The sequence below is a fragment of the Protomyctophum bolini genome, assembly GCF_963924005.1.
Source record: "Protomyctophum bolini genome assembly, chromosome: 12".
In the NCBI taxonomy this organism is placed as follows: Eukaryota; Metazoa; Chordata; class Actinopteri; order Myctophiformes; family Myctophidae; genus Protomyctophum; species Protomyctophum bolini.
In genome coordinates, this window is record NC_137873.1 from 31,024,456 (window position 1) to 31,041,858 (window position 17,403).

The following is a 17,403-nucleotide window of genomic DNA, read 5'->3' on the forward strand; positions in this document are numbered from 1 at the left end:
GCTGTCTGTGAACACAACACATTAAATCAGATCTGAAAGCATGAGGCAGGCTTTGCATTTTTATCATTACTTTGACCAGGCAATGTCTTTTGGTTTTCAGCTATACGGTATCCAGTCTACTTCCATCACGCCTTTGTGTGAGCAGGGTTACTGGCACAGTCGCCTCGGAAACCCAGACGTTTTTATTGGCACAGTGACACCTACCTGTTCAAGGTTTGGAACGGGCAACAGCTTCTGCAGGCTGGAGAGGAATTTCATCATCAGAGCCTCCAGGGCCGAGTCATATTTGGGACCAAACACTGTTGAGAAAATGTTCTAAAGAGGAACAAAGAGAAAGGTCCACATTCCATTCCACATTGAGTAGAGTAATATAGCTCTTATAAAGGTCATATTTCAACTTTTTTTCTTAAATGGATGCACTATTTTATCGTACAACAGTATCGCACTGCGCACATTGTGTATAGTATGTAATGTTAAGGGACTATCCTTTCAATAAATTCTGACCAAATTCTGACCACAAAAGAAGCAAAAATAGCTGACCTACAAGCTCTCAGTGCGTCGCATTGTGATGTGAAAGTTGTTAATTCTGTCTGTGGGTTTTATGTAATATTTAACCAATGAAACTAGAGCTTGTGACCAACTACATTGGATAAAAAAAAATGTAATTCCTGAAAAGTAACAGTTTTAGACATACAGGTTTCCACCGGACAGCGGCGATATATATATTAACATAAGGCCGGGCTATTCAGGCAACAAACTACAAAGTAGAAGGAAGTAAAGCCTGCACAATGAATGCTCTCAATACACTTAAATTCATAAGCAATGTTAGGTCGCATCCTGAGATTGCTTTTCTGCAAGAGCTATAATATGAGTGGAAGCAGATATTGTCTGTAAGTAAAACAATTAAAAATAAAAAACATTAAAAAACAGCTTCAATCCCTGCAACAGCTATGCCGTCAAAGTGTCCTAGAGCAAGAAAGTGACAGGTGGACTAAAAAGATACATGGAGGTGTGAAAATGTACAATAACAAAGAAAATAGTTAATGATAATGTTAGCTGTTGCTATTGGATTAGTCGAACATGATTCAAATAATAATATTAGCATCATATAAAGCAGCATAGCATTTCAGTCATTGTACTACTGTACAATGACAGTATTAGTACTGTATCTGAATATTCAAATGTACTGACCTGATAAAAAGCATCTCTTTGGCCTGGATGATCCACAAGAGAGTTAACAAGCTGAAAGAAGTTGGTCATCGATGTCTTGACCTCTAAATCAGAACTCTCAGATCTCTTAAAAAACAAAGCAGAGCCAGAAATTAATATCACTTCAGTGAATTTAAATGAATTACGAGTATAAATATAATCAGGGGCGGCGGTGGCTCAGGGCTGTATGGGAACCGCAAGGTTGCCAGTTCGAACCCGGGATACCCTAGTGTCGAAGTGTCCTTGAGCAAGACACTGAACCCCTAATGCTCCTGATGTGTGGTTGGTGCATGGTTTCCGCTGCCATCGCCCATCGGTGTATGAATGTGTGTGTGAATGGATGAATTGATGCACAATCTATGTAGAGCGCCTTGGATAAAGGCGCTATATAAATGCACCATTTACAAATCCTCTGGGTCGTTTTTAATGTAAAACTGTGAAATGAACACTGCATTTTTACTGTAGAAAAGTGTGTATGTTGTGAGAATTCACCAGGGACCTCTTTATTGGTCTTTGTAATGTGGGTTTTTATTCTGGCCAAATGAGTCTGGACGGTGTGAGGGCTGGGTAATTCATCAGTTCTGCACAGCTCCAGCACCACCTGTTGACACAATTATAAACAGGTCAAATTCCTCTCCACAGAGTTATGGGGTCCTTTAAATTAAGTTTGATTGAGAACCTGGTCTGGTCTCAAACCTTTGGTCTAAGCATTAGTGTGACATATATGTACCAAGGCTCATAGTATAGTGATGTCATTGACATTGTAGTAAAGTGGAAAAGAGTGCAGTTTGATAACATCTCACTTCAGGGTTAGGCCAGGGTTAACCCTTACCTTTCTTATCAAAAACTCAATTTTTGGCCCAAAAGTTTTTTTTAAATCTGTCTAGAGCCACAAAACATGTTTGTTAATTTCTGGGGGGGAAAAAGAAAAGGCATTACATTGTTTATGTAGCATATAACTATATGGAACCATAAAAAATGCTTAATTACAGTTCTCACTGATTCGTAATTTTTCTAATTGTTATTGCAATTGACGATCTGCGTTCGCTTCCCACGTTCGCGCGTCTTACTCGTAGTTGCGAACGCAGTGAGCACTTACTATGAGACCTAGCAGATCATGTCTGTGTGTGCGTGTGTCCCCCCTTTGTGCCCATATATGTAATAACGTAAATAATAACGTCCAAATATGGAGTGTGTTGCATCAATATGTTTGTGATTGATGCAACACACTCCATATTTGGACGTATAGCTGCTTTGGGGACTCCTTATATGGTTATGGCTAAGTTAAAAACTTAAAAAAATAATAACTTAAAAATAAATCTTTAAAAAACCCAAATATGTACGAGCTGCGTTCGCTTCCCGCGTTTGCGCGTCTTACTGGTTACAAATGTTCCACTGTATTTTCTTTTCTTTGCCCCAAATTTTCCACAGCGGCCAGGAGTCACACCGACTTTTGAAAAACACTTTTTTATTATTACTCTGTCCGATATTTCAAATTCCATCTTGGCTAACATTGGCTTTCAAAGTTTGCAGGATTGGCCCGTTTTTAACAAAAAGCCACAAATCATGAACGCAGTGCAATTTACGTGAATACTAGGCTAAGGAATAATATCCCACCCACCCTTTTCACATTGGCCTGTTATAGCGCCACCAATAGCTGGATTTTTGCAAAACACGTTTTTGGAACAAAATGCCTCAAATCATCCAATTGCCATCCAAGGCATAAGAAGAAACGGCACCTTTTTCACATTGGCCTATTATAGCGCCACCAGGAGGCCACAACCTGCCCTGCCCTGGTGGACACCTGTGCCCCGAGGGGCATGCACTTTATCTAGTTACAAATGGGCCACTGCATTTTCTTTATACAGTAGTAGACAGTAGCCACCTGCATAAATGCTTAGTTACCCGTGCACGCAGGCCCATAACAAGCTGGGCTCCCTCCCTGTACGTCAACAGGTCGGGGACCGTTTCCAGCACGGTGCTAACAAACTCCTCCAGCATGCCATAGTGCATCACTGCTCCCTTCTTCACTATCTCCAGCAAAACTGCAGACACGAGCTGCAGAGGCGGCACGATGAGGCGCAGAGAGGAGAGTGGAAGATGAAGAAGGGGCGAGCTGGAGGTCGGAGTTGATGAACGTCTGGGACTGGGAGACGATTCTTCCAGGTTCCCATAAATCCCATTATCCTCCTCCTGGACCAGGCTCCCAGTCTGAGTCTCCTGGTCCTCCACTACCTCCAGGCTGAGGCTCCCAGTCTGAGTCTCCTGTTCCCCCACTACCTCCAGGCTCCCAGTCTGAGTCTCCTGGTCCTCCAGGCTCCCAGTCTGAATCTCCTGGTCCTCCACTACCTCCAGGCTCCCAGTCTGAGTCTCCTGGTCCTCCACTACCTCCAGGCTCCCAGTATCGGTACCGGTGTCGAGGGGCCGCGTGGCAGGAGGCGACCCGCCACCCCAGATCTCTGAACACAGCTCAAAAAACAAGTACACATGGCCATGGCCCTTCTTACGCCCAGCGCCCAGCGCTGCCATGTATCTATTTCGGATGCGCTTTATCTTGGCGACGAGCTGGGCTTTTGATGTTCTGGCGTTAAACACGTGAGGGAAATCCTCCCTGTTTGTTGTTGTCGGCTCCCTCGGATACTGTGCCACAAATTCGTCTATTATATCGCCATATTTGGAAAGGCAGGTCTCCCAGTCGACATTCTCCCGCAGTTTGATCTTCTTGTAATTGAGTATGATCCGAAGCAGAAGTTCTACCTCGCGGTCAGTACACACAAATTGTGGCATAATTGAAAAGTATTTTGTGTCCCGTTTATAAATGGAGTTTTCAGCTGCTTACGCTTTCTTACGTCCGTACGCTACGGCTACGCTCGCAAGCCTGGACCACGCTGGCTGGCTAGAACAGTGGCAATGTGGCATCATCCTTTGTTACAAAGACTCAGAGTGACCACTAGATGGTAGCATTGCAAAGGATACGTTCCATAGCCATCCATTAAAGATGTCAAGGTTACTTTTTGTCTTTTTTTCTCCATATATCATAACAAAAAAAATCGGTTCCTCCCAGATCATAATTGTATAATTATCCGCAATGGCCTACAGCAAAATAGAATAAAGGAGAGCCAAAACTATCACATTTTTCCATCTTGTTCATTTAATTTCCAATTTGTGTATGTGTGTGTGTGTGTGTGTGTGTGTGTGTGAGAGAGAGAGAGAGAGAGAGAGAGAGAGAGAGAGAGAGAGAGAGAGAGAGAGAGAGAGATGTGAAATTTGAGAGGCAGGCTTAGATGCGGCCAATTAAGCACTACAGTCACAGACACCCACCAAATCGTAGCATCAGCCAGAATGTATAGCAGTAAGCAAGTGATGTGGGCAAATACTTGGATGTCAAACATCTTTCTGTAGATAGATGATGCATTGCTTACATTGACATAGTTTTATAGCCTATGAGCTATGCTGCCTGAGCTGCGGATTATGAAATTACTGTTCTGTTCATCACTTCTAGGCTACATTGTCATACATGGATTTGTAGCCTACTAATTTACTCCACTAGGCTGTATGGTGGATAAATAATGATCTTGAAACCATGGGGCCTAACCATTCTTTCAATAATGTTATCCTCAATAAATAAATATCAAATCAAATCAAACTTTATTTATAGAGCACATTTACAAAGACCAGAAGGTCAACCAAAGTGCTGTACACGATCATAAAACAAGCCTACAATCAACACAAATACCATAGTAAAAACAACATCGAAGCAACACAAGTATTTAGACAGGTTAATTAGGTCAAAGCCAGGGAGAAGAGTGTGTTTTAAGCAAAGACTTAAAAGCCTCTAAGGACCAGGCAGACAGTTCCAGTAGGAGGGCCTATGTTTTTGATCAGCTGCTATTGTATGGACGATCAACGATGCTTGTTTTTTGTATGGCTGCCATTTTTGACCACCTTCATCACTGACAAACTACTTAAACATCTTCTTTACAAGCATTGCAACAACGCTGCTTACCAAACTGCCCTCCCACTCTGGGCGCTTTGGTGTGTAGAGCACATCAAAACCTTCTACAAAAACCTAGGTGTTTTATGATTTTAAGCTGACAATGGTAACAACTGAGGAGGTACTTAAAAAACTGAGTGCCCTTCAAGGCCATGACAATATTCCCCCAAAGTTCTCAGAGACTCTGCAATCTCTATAGCTCCAATCATCACCCACATAATAAACCTCTCCATCAAACAGGGACAGGTCCCCCAAGATTTCAAACTGGCCAAAGTAACCGGCCCCCCTGCACAAGAAAGGGAGCCAATTAGACCCCGGCAACTACAGCCCTATTTCTATTCTTAGCTCCATCTCGAAAGTGATGGAAAAAATAGTCTATGAGGTGGATGCTGGCAAATACTGCGGCATGGTCATGCTGGACAATTGGTTTTGATATAGCACATCCGTGAGCTGGATGCAATCCTACCTGGAGGGGAGAGAACAGATGGTGGAGGTGAACGGAACACTGTCCCCCCCTCCCCTCCCAGTGAGCCGTGGTGTTCCACAAGGAAGCATACTAGGGACTTTACTGTTCATAATATATGTAAATGACATGACATCAGCTTGTGACTGCAACTTGTTCCTGTTCGCAGATGACTCAGCACTGCTGGTTTCGGACAAGAACAAACTGCAGGTTGAAAAGGCCCTCAGCTCTGAACTCGGTAGAATCTGCACCTGGCTCGCTGATAACAAGCTACAGTATCTTTACACCTGGGATAAACTGAATCCATTCTTTTTGGATAAAATAGTAATCTCAGCAAGGCAGATGGCTTCTTGGTTAAGGTGGGTGACAAATACTGACAATATTATCACACGAAAAGATGAAATTACCTAGGTTCCATCCTGGAGGCAAATATTTCCGGTGATAAAATGGCCACCAACGTAATCAAAAAAGTCAACCAAAGAACAAGATTCCTATACACGATCTCCTTACTGGTAAAAAAAACACCTTGAAGACCCTAACAGGAGCCCTCGTACAAGGTTTCTTCGACTATGCATGCACCTTAAAACAAACTGGTCAGGCTACTATACTGGGCTTCACCCCCTGAACCCACCTCACCCCTGCCCACTTTGACAGGCTGGAAGGGTTGAGTAGGCTACAGCATCTCGCAATGGGTCTGGTCCACAAGATTCGATACACCACAAAGATACCCCATTACCCCATGTACCTGTCTAAATACTTCCTTAATGTCAATGAAGTCCACACCCACAACACCAGAGGCAGTTCAACAAACCATGTGCAACCCAGATTCGGCACAAACAAGGGACTAAATTAATTTCGCTCCTATGCCACAAAAATGTGGAACGCCCTACCAACAACTGTCATTAAGACATGTGAATCCCTTGACTCATTCAAAACCGCTCTCAAAGGGCACGTACGGATGGCTGCAATTCTAAACTGGCCCCCGTAAAATCTGAATCCCCCACCTACCCCCTTTTCCCCTCACTGTGGCCCCTTTTCCACTGGTTGGTTCCCAATGGGAACCGGTTCAGTTCTTTTTGGTTTTAGTCCATGAGCCAGAGCTCCAACATTGGAACGTATAAAACCATAAAAAACATACCTATATTAGATTGTTATCATCATGAAACTTCCCCAATTGAGTACTTACACGAAGACAATGATTTATTGTATTACAAATTTTACATTTTAGGCATTGTGTAGGAAAATATGAAAAATTATCGAAAATATGAAAAAGCTACTACTGTGGAAGGGTTATCATGTATTCATTTACGTGTATTGATTTATAAAAACAATATAAACAATTTAATAGGTCTAGTTTTTCCCACCAATTTTGGAGCTCTGGCTCATGGACTAAGAACCAAAAAGAACTGAACCGGTTCCCATTGGGAACCAACCAGTGGAAAGGGGGTCTGTATGTTTTCCTCCCCTTTATGATGATTTCCTGTTTTTGTACGTCTAAATGTTATGATGAATTGAAAACGGTGGACCCTCTTGTAAACAATGAAGTATAATGCTTTATGGTGTCGTCCACTCACAAAACGGCTAGTTTTGTATTGAGTTGTGCTTGAATGTATGTAGGCCTACTATAATTCTGCAAACTGTTAATACATACTTCAATCAATCAAAGTCATATGTGCGTGCCTCTCAAAGGTGCCAGAAGGTGGTGGAATATTAGCTAGGCTGTATATCCCAATAAAGTTGGTACTGTAAAATACATTAACGTTATTCTGGAGAATGCTGCATAAGACTCTCGTAGATGTATTTTATTTTATCGATACAATACGAATACACTAGCCTAGTAGCATACTAGTCTAGAGTCTAAATCTTAGGATACTACTGCATGTTGTGTAGTTCTGCAAAATGATCTGGTGTGTAGTAGTACCGGTATACTGTAGGCTACAGTGTACTAGTGTAGTGTAGTCAAAGATAGTGTAGTGTAGGTAGCCGGCTACAATAAACCAAACAGACCACATTTAACAACTCATTTGAAGTCGACCGTGTATTGGCCATTCTGGAGGAGCGCACAGTCCAGCCAATCACACGCGTTCTGCGTTTTGAGCACTAATCGCGGATTAGACTGCAGGTTTGAGATTCTGGGGGAGAGAGAGAGACAGTCAGAGACAGAGGCAGACGGCAGAGGAAGTCAGTCATTACTATTGAAACAAACAGTCACACATTTTAGCATCTCGTTGAGAGCTCGCAGTGCTGCTTGCTCACTCCACCACGCCATGCGCAATCTGCTGCTAGTCTAGTCACTGGAATCTCAGGTGCGAGTGTGGAAATAAATAGATGGGTGAGAAGAAATGGTGGAAGCTGGCTAAATCAGGTGGGAATCATTTGACGGACCCTTAAAATCTCGAAGAAGCTCGCCTCGCTCATCATCACCGTGTTGTGTGTGTGCGCACACCGCAGAGTAGAGACCAGACCGCGCGTCCGACCGTTTTCGCGTGTCCATGTACAAGACGGCCAGTTACCCCCCGGTGGATCCCACACCCTCCTCCATCATGCACGGGACTTGGTTTACAACGGGGTGTAGTAGAGAATTACACACGCCCGTGGCGGTGGAGAGACCCAACAACAAGAAGAAAACGTTCAGCCTGGTCAAAATGATGTCTCTCAGCAGCAGCAGCGGCAGCAACAAGAAGAAGAAGCAGCAACAAAGCAAGCGCCAGCACCACAATAATAACATGCCGTTTACGATCCACTGTCACATCGGGAAAGAGATAAAGCACATTTGCAGCAACTGCAGCCGCGGGAACGATACACAGGATGGTGAGTGGAGCTGCTCGTTTGGCCCATATAGACCTGCAGTGTAGGCTGGTGGCTATACCGCTGTTCATGATGCGCTTTCACATATTGCATCTGCAATGATATGATATAATCCACATTCATTTGACGATCAATCTTTGCGCCGTAGGACTGTGCTTCATGTGTTTTGACCTGTCGTTCTGTGTGGATTTATCTGGTGGTCTTGTGTGAATAGACTGTATAGAGACAATGAATGCAAATACACACATACCACACACCAGGTGTAGGCTGGCCTGCCCAGGCATACTGTATAGCGTAGGCTACACAGCCACACCGAAGGAATTCCGTAGAGCGATATGGCTAGTAGCCTACATTGGATTGCCTGCTAAAAATAAACTACACCAGAGCTTTAGATTCGCTCTACTCTGCGAGCAATACTGGATCGAAATAATTTGTATTGTAGATTAATTTGTTCTGAAAGAGTAATGGCGTGGTTTCAGTTTCCATGATCGGGTCCTGATGTAGACTAAACGTGGGCAATAAAGATGAACAAGCTATTTAAATGGCATTTGACTAACATTCTCATATCGTATCATGAACACCATTTAACAATAATTCAGCCTTTTTCAAGGATCATTACATCACCCCCCCCCCCCCCAGCCATCTTGGCCACCAAACAACAGGTGATTGCAATTGAACAATAACATGCAGTTACAAACAATGGGGATGTAGCTGTAGGCCTATTATGGAAAGTATTAGGCATACTGCTGCTTGTAGCCTATACCACAATTTCTTACTGGCATGATGCATGAAACATAGTATCATCAATGACTGAATAACAAACAACAAAACTTAATTTTATTATTATTAAACCTATACCCACAGAGCTGCATTCATTGTAGTACAGCTGTTTATGTTATAATTGACAATATTGTCAATTTAGATTCTACTTAAAACAGATTTTGAAAGGCTGCTCCCTGTGCTACCTGGAATGTAAGCTTTGTGTCACCATTGCTCATGATGCACTACTAGTTAGGCCTACACCACTGAGATTTGCAGTAAGCAGCCAACATGTCAACATGTTTTAAAAAAAAGAAGGTAGAATGTTCCTTATCTAAAGCCCCCCCCCCCTCTCTTTGACTTATTTTGATGTAGCATTGCACTATGCACCAATTATATTTGTTGTGGTAGGCCTAGCAGTCAAATCCATAGGGCACTGAGATGTGGTCATTTTTGCCATCTTCTGCCATTTGTTGGTTTCCCTTTTGCTAGCCCAGCCAGGTGACACTATTGGGACATATGCTGTGATTTAGGCCTGTAAAAGCCTTAGATTGTTATTTCTGTGACTGCACGTCTTGGATTTATGCTGTAGCAAAGACATTTATGTTGTGCTCAACTGCTAATGTACTCGAGAACAAAAAACATGTCTAATGTCTGAAGACTGCTGCTGGCTTTATTCATGCACTTCCTCTAAAGTGATGTTTGTGTGCTGTTATTTCTGTGTGCATCAAAGTCTCCAGTTTAATTGCCTCTTATGATCGTCCCTCCTGACTTAATATAAGTCCGCAAGCAATTGTTTTGATCAAATGGACTAATTGTGTCACTGTGAGATAACAGATGGATTTGTGGTTTTTGTGTATTATTGGGGGGGACTTGGACAGCAATGTAGTTAATGAATTCACACCTAAGTTTGTATGAAAAATGTGTGACATTCTTTGCTTTTAATGTCATAAGCATGTGTATAATGTTAAAAAGCTGTGCATGGTGGTAGGGCTGCATGCCTGATGAAGGTCTGACGACCAAAACGTTGCTCAATAAAATCTAAACTCAAGTGAATACAGTGTGCGGGATTCTTTTGCTGTACTTATCAGGGCTGCATGCCTAAAATAACATATATATTATTAATCGTGATTATTGTTCAGGGGTTGACTCAGAGGTACTGGCCTGGCAAGTACAGGTCATGTTTTACCTGCCCAAAGCCCAAAGGTCATGCCCACTTGACCGAAAAGTAAATTATAAGTGAATTAAATTATAAAATGATGGGTATTGCCGTTGAATTACCGTTCAATTGAACACAAACAGTGAAAACGGCACATGATAGGTAAACGGTGCTGTTATTTTACATTGCACAGACCAGAACAAGGATCACTCCATGTTCAGGTGTTTAAACAATGTCTTGTGTTTATAGATGGTTGCATATCCTCTCAAGTTAGCACTTGACCGTTCGGGCAATCTGAAAGCAAACTCCACCTGTCCTTACATTTTATTTACCTGCCAGAAGCAGGTGGGCAACCCTTAGTATCAACACCTGTTGTTACTGTCATTTCCTTAAAGCCTTTTTGCTCATTGTGCTTATCGGTGCTATACTGTATTTGTGGTCCGTTAGTATGAAGGGCCTCTGAAGTTGTTGATGTGGAGATGGGTTGTAAATGTTCTGTTTATTAATAGTTTGTGTAAAGGTGAGGAGATGAGGGCAAAGTGCAATATAGCTGACCAAATAAGGTGTTTAAAATACATTTCCAAGTGTGAATCACAATCATTCAGTGTTCAATTAACTTTGCATTTGCAACCCTACTTGGTGAATATTTAGTCCACCATCACACAACGGTCACTTACCCACAAAATGGTCTTTCTTGTCGCCAAGCGACACATCATACTACAGAGTATATTTAAATTTAGCATTCTGTACATAGAGATAGCTGCCAAACTAGCACAAACAAACCAATCAGTGTGATCTAGCCTCCCACAGCTCAGACTTTATGCAGCCTCTGTAGTCTGGATTCTGGAAGAGACGGCTTGCTTCTTTATTCATTTATTTATTTTGTGGCCAAGCATTGGTGTCTCATTCCCTATCCATTCTCCTGTAAAACTACCATAACACATTTTGACATTCCTGACCTACATTTTGACGGCCCTTGTTTTTGGTCTCCTTAACAGCTGAGGAAGTTGAGAGGTTGGCTGCCATGCGCTCCGAGTCCCTTGTCCCGGGGACCCACACTCCTCCCATCCGGCGTCGCAGCAAATTTGCCACTCTGGGACGTCTCCTGAAGCCCTGGAAGTGGAGGAAGAAGAAGAGTGAGAAGTTCAAGCAGACCTCTGCTGGTATGAAACTCCCATTTGGTAGTTCAAACAAAATTGCACCGTAAAACCTTGAGTGTTAATATAACAGTCAAGAATGAATGTAACTGTGTGTGTGTGTGTGTGTGTGTGTGTGTGTGTGTGTGTGTGTGTGTGTGTGTGTGCTCCGCGAGCATATTGTTAACAAATGGCTCCTGAAATGACATGTCAGTGTGTGGTGAATTTTCCCTTGGCCAGTCAGGGGCAGAAAAAAGCTAGGTTTCAGACTTCAAGCTAATATAAATTGTTACAAATTGACTGAGTGAAAGTGCAGTTTTTCTGTTTGGCTTTTTGAGCTTAAGGTCCCTTTACTCCTGGGGCCAGTGAAGGACATGCTCCCGGCGTTGGATATGGCTGCATGTACAGTATTTGTATTTTACGTGGTTGTTTATGGTGTCTGAGCTATTGTGGATGTCTGAACATATGGTACGAGACGCTTTGGCACACTGACTGCACCTTTTTACATTATGTACAGAGCTGATAGTCACCCTCTGAATATTCATTGCAGGTATGTTACTTTTGTAGACTCTTTCAAATGTATGTTTATGCCCACCTGTTGGTGTTTTTCAGATTCATATTTTTATGTTGTAGAAAGAACAATCTATGGTGCACGTTCTTTACAAAACACCACCACCCGACGAGAAAACTAAAGTGGAATATTGCTTTTACTTAGGTGGGTTCTTGTGTGAAAGTGACATACGCACACCTGAACCTGGATTGTACAGGACAGGCTTTGTTGTTTGCATTTGTGTCTGCTGTGAGATTTAGATGAATCAGTCTCTGTCTGACCTCATAGCGTTCGCCATCAGGCCACACTGACCGCTACAGTGTGCCTTTCAGATTACTGGTCTTGTTCATTCGATCCCCAGTATGCCATGATAACGAATACTGTTATTTTCTAACAAAAGCAAGGAATGCTCCATTTTGTATGGAGGGGGCCTGATATTGCCCTTTCCTCATGGTTTTTGACTGTTGCTTTCCCTCAAGGATATTTGGCACAAGCTTGTATTTCTGGCCCTACTCTCTTGCCCCTGGCCCTACAATCCCTGTTGAGTAAGTGATATTTTTAGTATCCCTCATCCAAAACGCTGATGCCGATATTTTAGAACTCTTCTAAACGGCTGGCTGCTGTCCTTTTGATCATTCTTTTAAATCCACCAGGCGATGATTATGAAACTTTTTTCACCTCCAGTCTTCTTTTTTTTTTTTGTGAAGGACGAACCGATGAGAATAAAAGGTTTTGTATTGAAACACTGCTGTTAATCAGTGGAGGCCCATGGATGAGCTTAGAGCTCATCCATTGTTTTGTAGCTACCATGTTCAGCTCATGTACATTGTCCTAGCAAATCCTCTTTAATATCAGCATTATACATTTGTGACCTACACTCATCTCCCATTGGCTCTCTAGGCTTATGCTTTGTACTTAAAGAGCCTTTATTTGTATTTTTTTGTATGGGTTGTGAAAATGTTGTTTTTTTTTGGTTGGAACAATGCACTTTTATTTTGGTAACTTTAAATTCTCCACTGGTAATTGGTTCACTTTTGTTTGATCAAACTGAGGGGCCACGGTGGCCATGGCCTCCATGCAATTCCTGTCATGCTTAATGCGGCAACTGCAGAACTTTAGTAATCCTTTTTTTTAAATGTTATGGAACACTTATTTCTTTTGGTTTGCATATCATTTGATTTATAGCGTACCTTCAGTCATCTAAAGATCAGGGACCTGAGCTGTCCTGCAGTGTTGTTCATGCTCTTATCGCTGCAGTGGTTTATCTGGTGCCCTGATGTTGTTCATACTTCCTGTGCCAGTAGGGAGCAGACCAGCTGCTGGGCTGGCTATGCAGATGTTCATGCAGGTAATTGGACACTGAGCACAGTAGAGTAGAGGATTATAGATGGCGTGTTGTGATATTCCAGGCGGATAAAAGCTAGCTCCAAGGGACTTTACTCCTTATCTCAGGAAGATGGCAAGGTCTGGCACGTTATCGTGTCACATCCTGTCTGTCCACCATGCAGCTTACAGTGCAGTGTTGAAGGACCCCTACTAGTAGTGATCTGAGCATCTGACGTCTCTCCCTATATGTTTTAACAGTGGGCGAACAGCGGCGACCCTGGGCGATAAAAATCTTCTAGTGGGTGTTCCTGCTGTCATTACCCCATGTCCACGCTTTGAAGCGCATGTAAAATGAGTACCGTACATAAGTGTAAATGATGCTGCTGTGGTCCGGTAAACATTTTGAAGTGGAACTAGGAACCAGATTTCACCGGTCTTCCAAAAGATAAAATATTTCCATGTTTTTGAACGACTATCGCCTCTTCGTCTCCTATCGGCAGTAGTTGCTGGGTCCCATAGACAAATAACGCACTTTGGAAAATACGCCAGGCTGTCGCCTGCTGTTAAAACTCACTGTCTGTGTTATAGCTTAGCTTTATCCCTCCTGGTTTCCCCATTTAAACGGCAGATAGAATTGACAGGGCTTCTTTTTTTTTCTTTCTGTGCCCTTAATGTTGTATCTGTCAAAGTCTCATTGGTGCAACCACATCTATAAAAAAAAAAATCTTTCACTGATAATGAAAGTTTTCATAATTTCTTTTTCTGAGACAAAGGCTGACTGAATAGATTTGGTAAAAGCCTCCACTTTGAGATACCAGGCCTCAGGGTTGGTTTGAGTGTGTTCAGTCTATCTGGGTCACTTCACAGTGGAATACGTCTCTAAAACCATGCACAGTGTTCTGAAATCATTGCAGTCTATATTCAGTTATGCCAGTTTCATTTAATATGCTCTTAGCTTGGTCTCTCAGATGAATTGGTTATCGTCATCTTCGGTAAAGATCATGAGTGGCTGGAGTACATGATCAAGATTAGTGTAGTAGGGTAATTTTACTACTAAAATAATATGCAGTTAGGGAAATGTCTACAAGCTCATATGAGCCTGTAGTTTTGGTGGTCACAATACCATACTGATCATCTGGCATGTTTAGACCATTGTGTCTGACTCAGTCCCAATATATTTGACAATAGAGCGCCAAAGTCCTGACGTCACTCGCTCATCTCATGTTCTGCTTGGTTCACAGAATTAATTTCTCTATGGAGAATCTTAAAATCCTTTCATGTAAGCATTGTGGTCCAAAAATAAACAAGCTGTCTCTGCGTTCTTGTCAGGGAGTTGTCTGTATCGTTTGCAACAGTCAGTCACTCATGATACAGTCTGTTTCTAGCGAAAATATAACTAATTCAGTAGCGGTAACAATAGCGATTTCTCTCAGTCAGTTGATTCTTCTTATCCATATGAGTGAAACGGGGTGACATGTTTATTTTTCAAACGCAGTTCTTATTTGAGGTGATCTAAAAATACCCCTATGGGGATTACAATGTAAATAAAAACTACATGCATTCACACTTCGGTGCTCTATCTATACTGCCCACCATTTTCCAAAGCATACTGTAGTGTAGATCAATGTTTCTCATACTCGTTGATTTTTCTTTCAGCTAATATTAGTATTACCCCTTACCACCCCATGTGAGAAAGGGTCTGTGTGTGTGTGTGTGTGTGTGTGTGTGTGTGTGCGCGCGCATTGGAATCAGTTAATTTCAGCACGCTAACTTGCTGAGTAATTCAACAAACTAAATATCATTCCATTAATTTTGTATTTATATGGAGTTATTTTTCTTCCTCCAATTTAGACATTATGCCAATTCTCAATCTCATGCTCACACAGTTGGCCGGTTCAAGGCCAAGTCTGCTATTATAGCGCCACCACGAGGATGATTGTCTCTGAGAGTGTAAAATTCATGATTGTGCAAAACGTGTCCCTCTCACAAACTTTGAAAGCCAATCTGAAAAATATGACTACAGAGATAGGCCTAATGTGTGATGCAAATATAAATAAATATGCATTATGCAATAAATACTTGTAGATTACTACATGTTACTGAACATTACTACTATGAGCCCTTTCTGCCCCATGATACGCTTGTATATTATATTTGATATTTGTGGAAATTAATACTTTAGGAAAATCGCATTCATATGTTTTGGTTAGAATTTCATTCATTTCATACAGTCTTCAATTCACCATATCCTGAGGTCTATATAAATGATGAGCCTCTGCTGGAATATTTTGGAACATATTGATGTTTCCTACTCAGCAGCTAATGCTTGGCCTGAAGCTGCTCTGAGATGACAACTTGAGCATGGAGAGTGATGCTGAACAACATCTGGTATCCTGGAGGAACTTGTAGTGGAGCATACTGTTTGACATTTTATAACCTAAAAGCACAAAGTATCGTAACATTATGGACAGTTTTCTGGTGAGACTTTGCTTCAAATCTGAGAGCATTGGGTTTTAAATAATCCATGGTGTTTTTATGACTGAAGCACAAGGTCAGGCTGTCATAAGTCTAGGAGGAGGAGGTTTTAGCTTTGGCGACATCGACTATCTTGGGTCAGGAAAGAGCAGCACACTCCAGGGTCCTACACATGTAACACACGCACACGCACGCAAGCTGTGGTCTCCTTCTGCTTGAAGCAGGAGCCACTGGCCTGCAGGGAGATTGTTGTGCAGGGGTCTCGCTGATCCTAATTTCACAATCTTAATTGGGTCCTTTGCAGGGGTAGATTTTTAAATGACTAGCGTGACGTTTAGCCACCTCCTCTCAGCCCAGCGACAGAAAATGAAATCTAAAGATGGCTACAGGCATCTAAAGATAGCTACAAGCAGTAGCTTTGGGACATGGCCGCTTGTACATAATGCATTACTATAGGAGGTGTAATTTTAGCTTTGCTCATATGGAGCGGCAGCCTTTTGATTGGAATGATCGGAGGATGTGATCTTTAACAATTTTTTATTCATTTAATTACGTTTAAATTCAGAGCTTAATGGTTAAAGGTTAAGTGAATGAGATTTTCAGATGGTAATAGTACTCATTTTCTACATTCCTCCACAGAATTGTAGGTCTAATTTGGCTGGGTACATTAATAATTCATTTTAAAATATGATGAATATTCATGAGACTACTCTTAAGTTTATAACCATGTTGCCTGCCTAAGGCCTTTCTGTGTGGTCTTTACAGGGAATCTACTCATAAAATCAAACGTTTTTCCTTCTCTTTCAGCTTTGGAAAGGAAGATGTCAGTGAGACAGAGCAGGGAGGAGTTGATCAAGAGAGGTGTGCTGAAGGAGATTTTTGAAAAAGGTAAGAATATGAAATGTTTGAGTTTCTTATTGGGACCGAAGGTTGCAGTTAACTATGGAATCGTGCATTTCCCGTCAGTGTGTTGGTCGGGCACGTGGCATCACGTGACATCAGGGATATATGGGATTAATATTAAGCCCATATATGGAGATCCCTGATGTCATCAATATTGGCCAGCAACTACTGACCTCAAACCTTTAAATCTCCATATATGGAGCTGACCTGTTCAGACATTCCATATGTTGATCCTTCCCCATCCATCCTTCCTCTTCAATGTCTCCCTTTTGACCGATACCTGTCCATTTAAACTCTAGACGGGCCTGTAGTGCAAGTTTTAGTGCAGCCGCGCCCAGCTACACTAATTCTCAACGAGCCCGACTTCTCAACAGGCCCAAAAATTAAGATCTTACCCCCCCATGCCAATTTGCCAAAGCACCAGTGCTCGCCCAGCAGTCTGCTGTCACCCAGGTGGATATGTTGATCTGACCCCCATTCCAAAGCTCCAGCACTGGCCCAGCAGTCTGCTGTCACCCAGGCAGATGCGTTCACACATCCTCGCCCTTAGGCATCTTACTGGAAGTAATCTTACAGTTATGACTTTAAGCTGTGAGAGGAGAAGATATGCTGTTAAATTAC

General features: G+C 42.2%; 2 protein-coding genes across 2 annotated transcripts in view; one reads left to right on the plus strand and one right to left on the minus strand.

The window, feature by feature from the left end:
• Positions 1–948: 948 nt before the first annotated feature.
• LOC308326204 (uncharacterized protein) lies at positions 949–3,971 on the minus strand (the record flags this gene model as incomplete). Its single annotated transcript, XM_080779012.1, has 5 exons — positions 3,559–3,971; positions 3,115–3,489; positions 1,709–1,810; positions 1,192–1,296; positions 949–966 (listed from the first exon to the last, which is right to left on the minus strand). The coding sequence occupies exons 1-5, from the start codon at positions 3,736–3,738 to the stop codon at positions 949–951; spliced, it is 780 nt and encodes a 259-aa protein (XP_080635138.1). The 5' UTR covers positions 3,739–3,971.
• A 4,077-nt stretch (positions 3,972–8,048) lies between these two features.
• Positions 8,049–17,403, plus strand: part of LOC308325097 (phosphatase and actin regulator 1) — a 31,189-nt gene continuing 21,834 nt past the window's right edge. Inside the window, exons 1-3 of the mRNA XM_080777505.1 lie at positions 8,049–8,477; positions 11,391–11,555; positions 16,687–16,767. Coding sequence (XP_080633631.1) covers positions 8,159–8,477; positions 11,391–11,555; positions 16,687–16,767 — 565 coding nt within the window. The 5' untranslated portion in view covers positions 8,049–8,158. The remainder of the gene's footprint in view (positions 8,478–11,390; positions 11,556–16,686; positions 16,768–17,403) is intronic.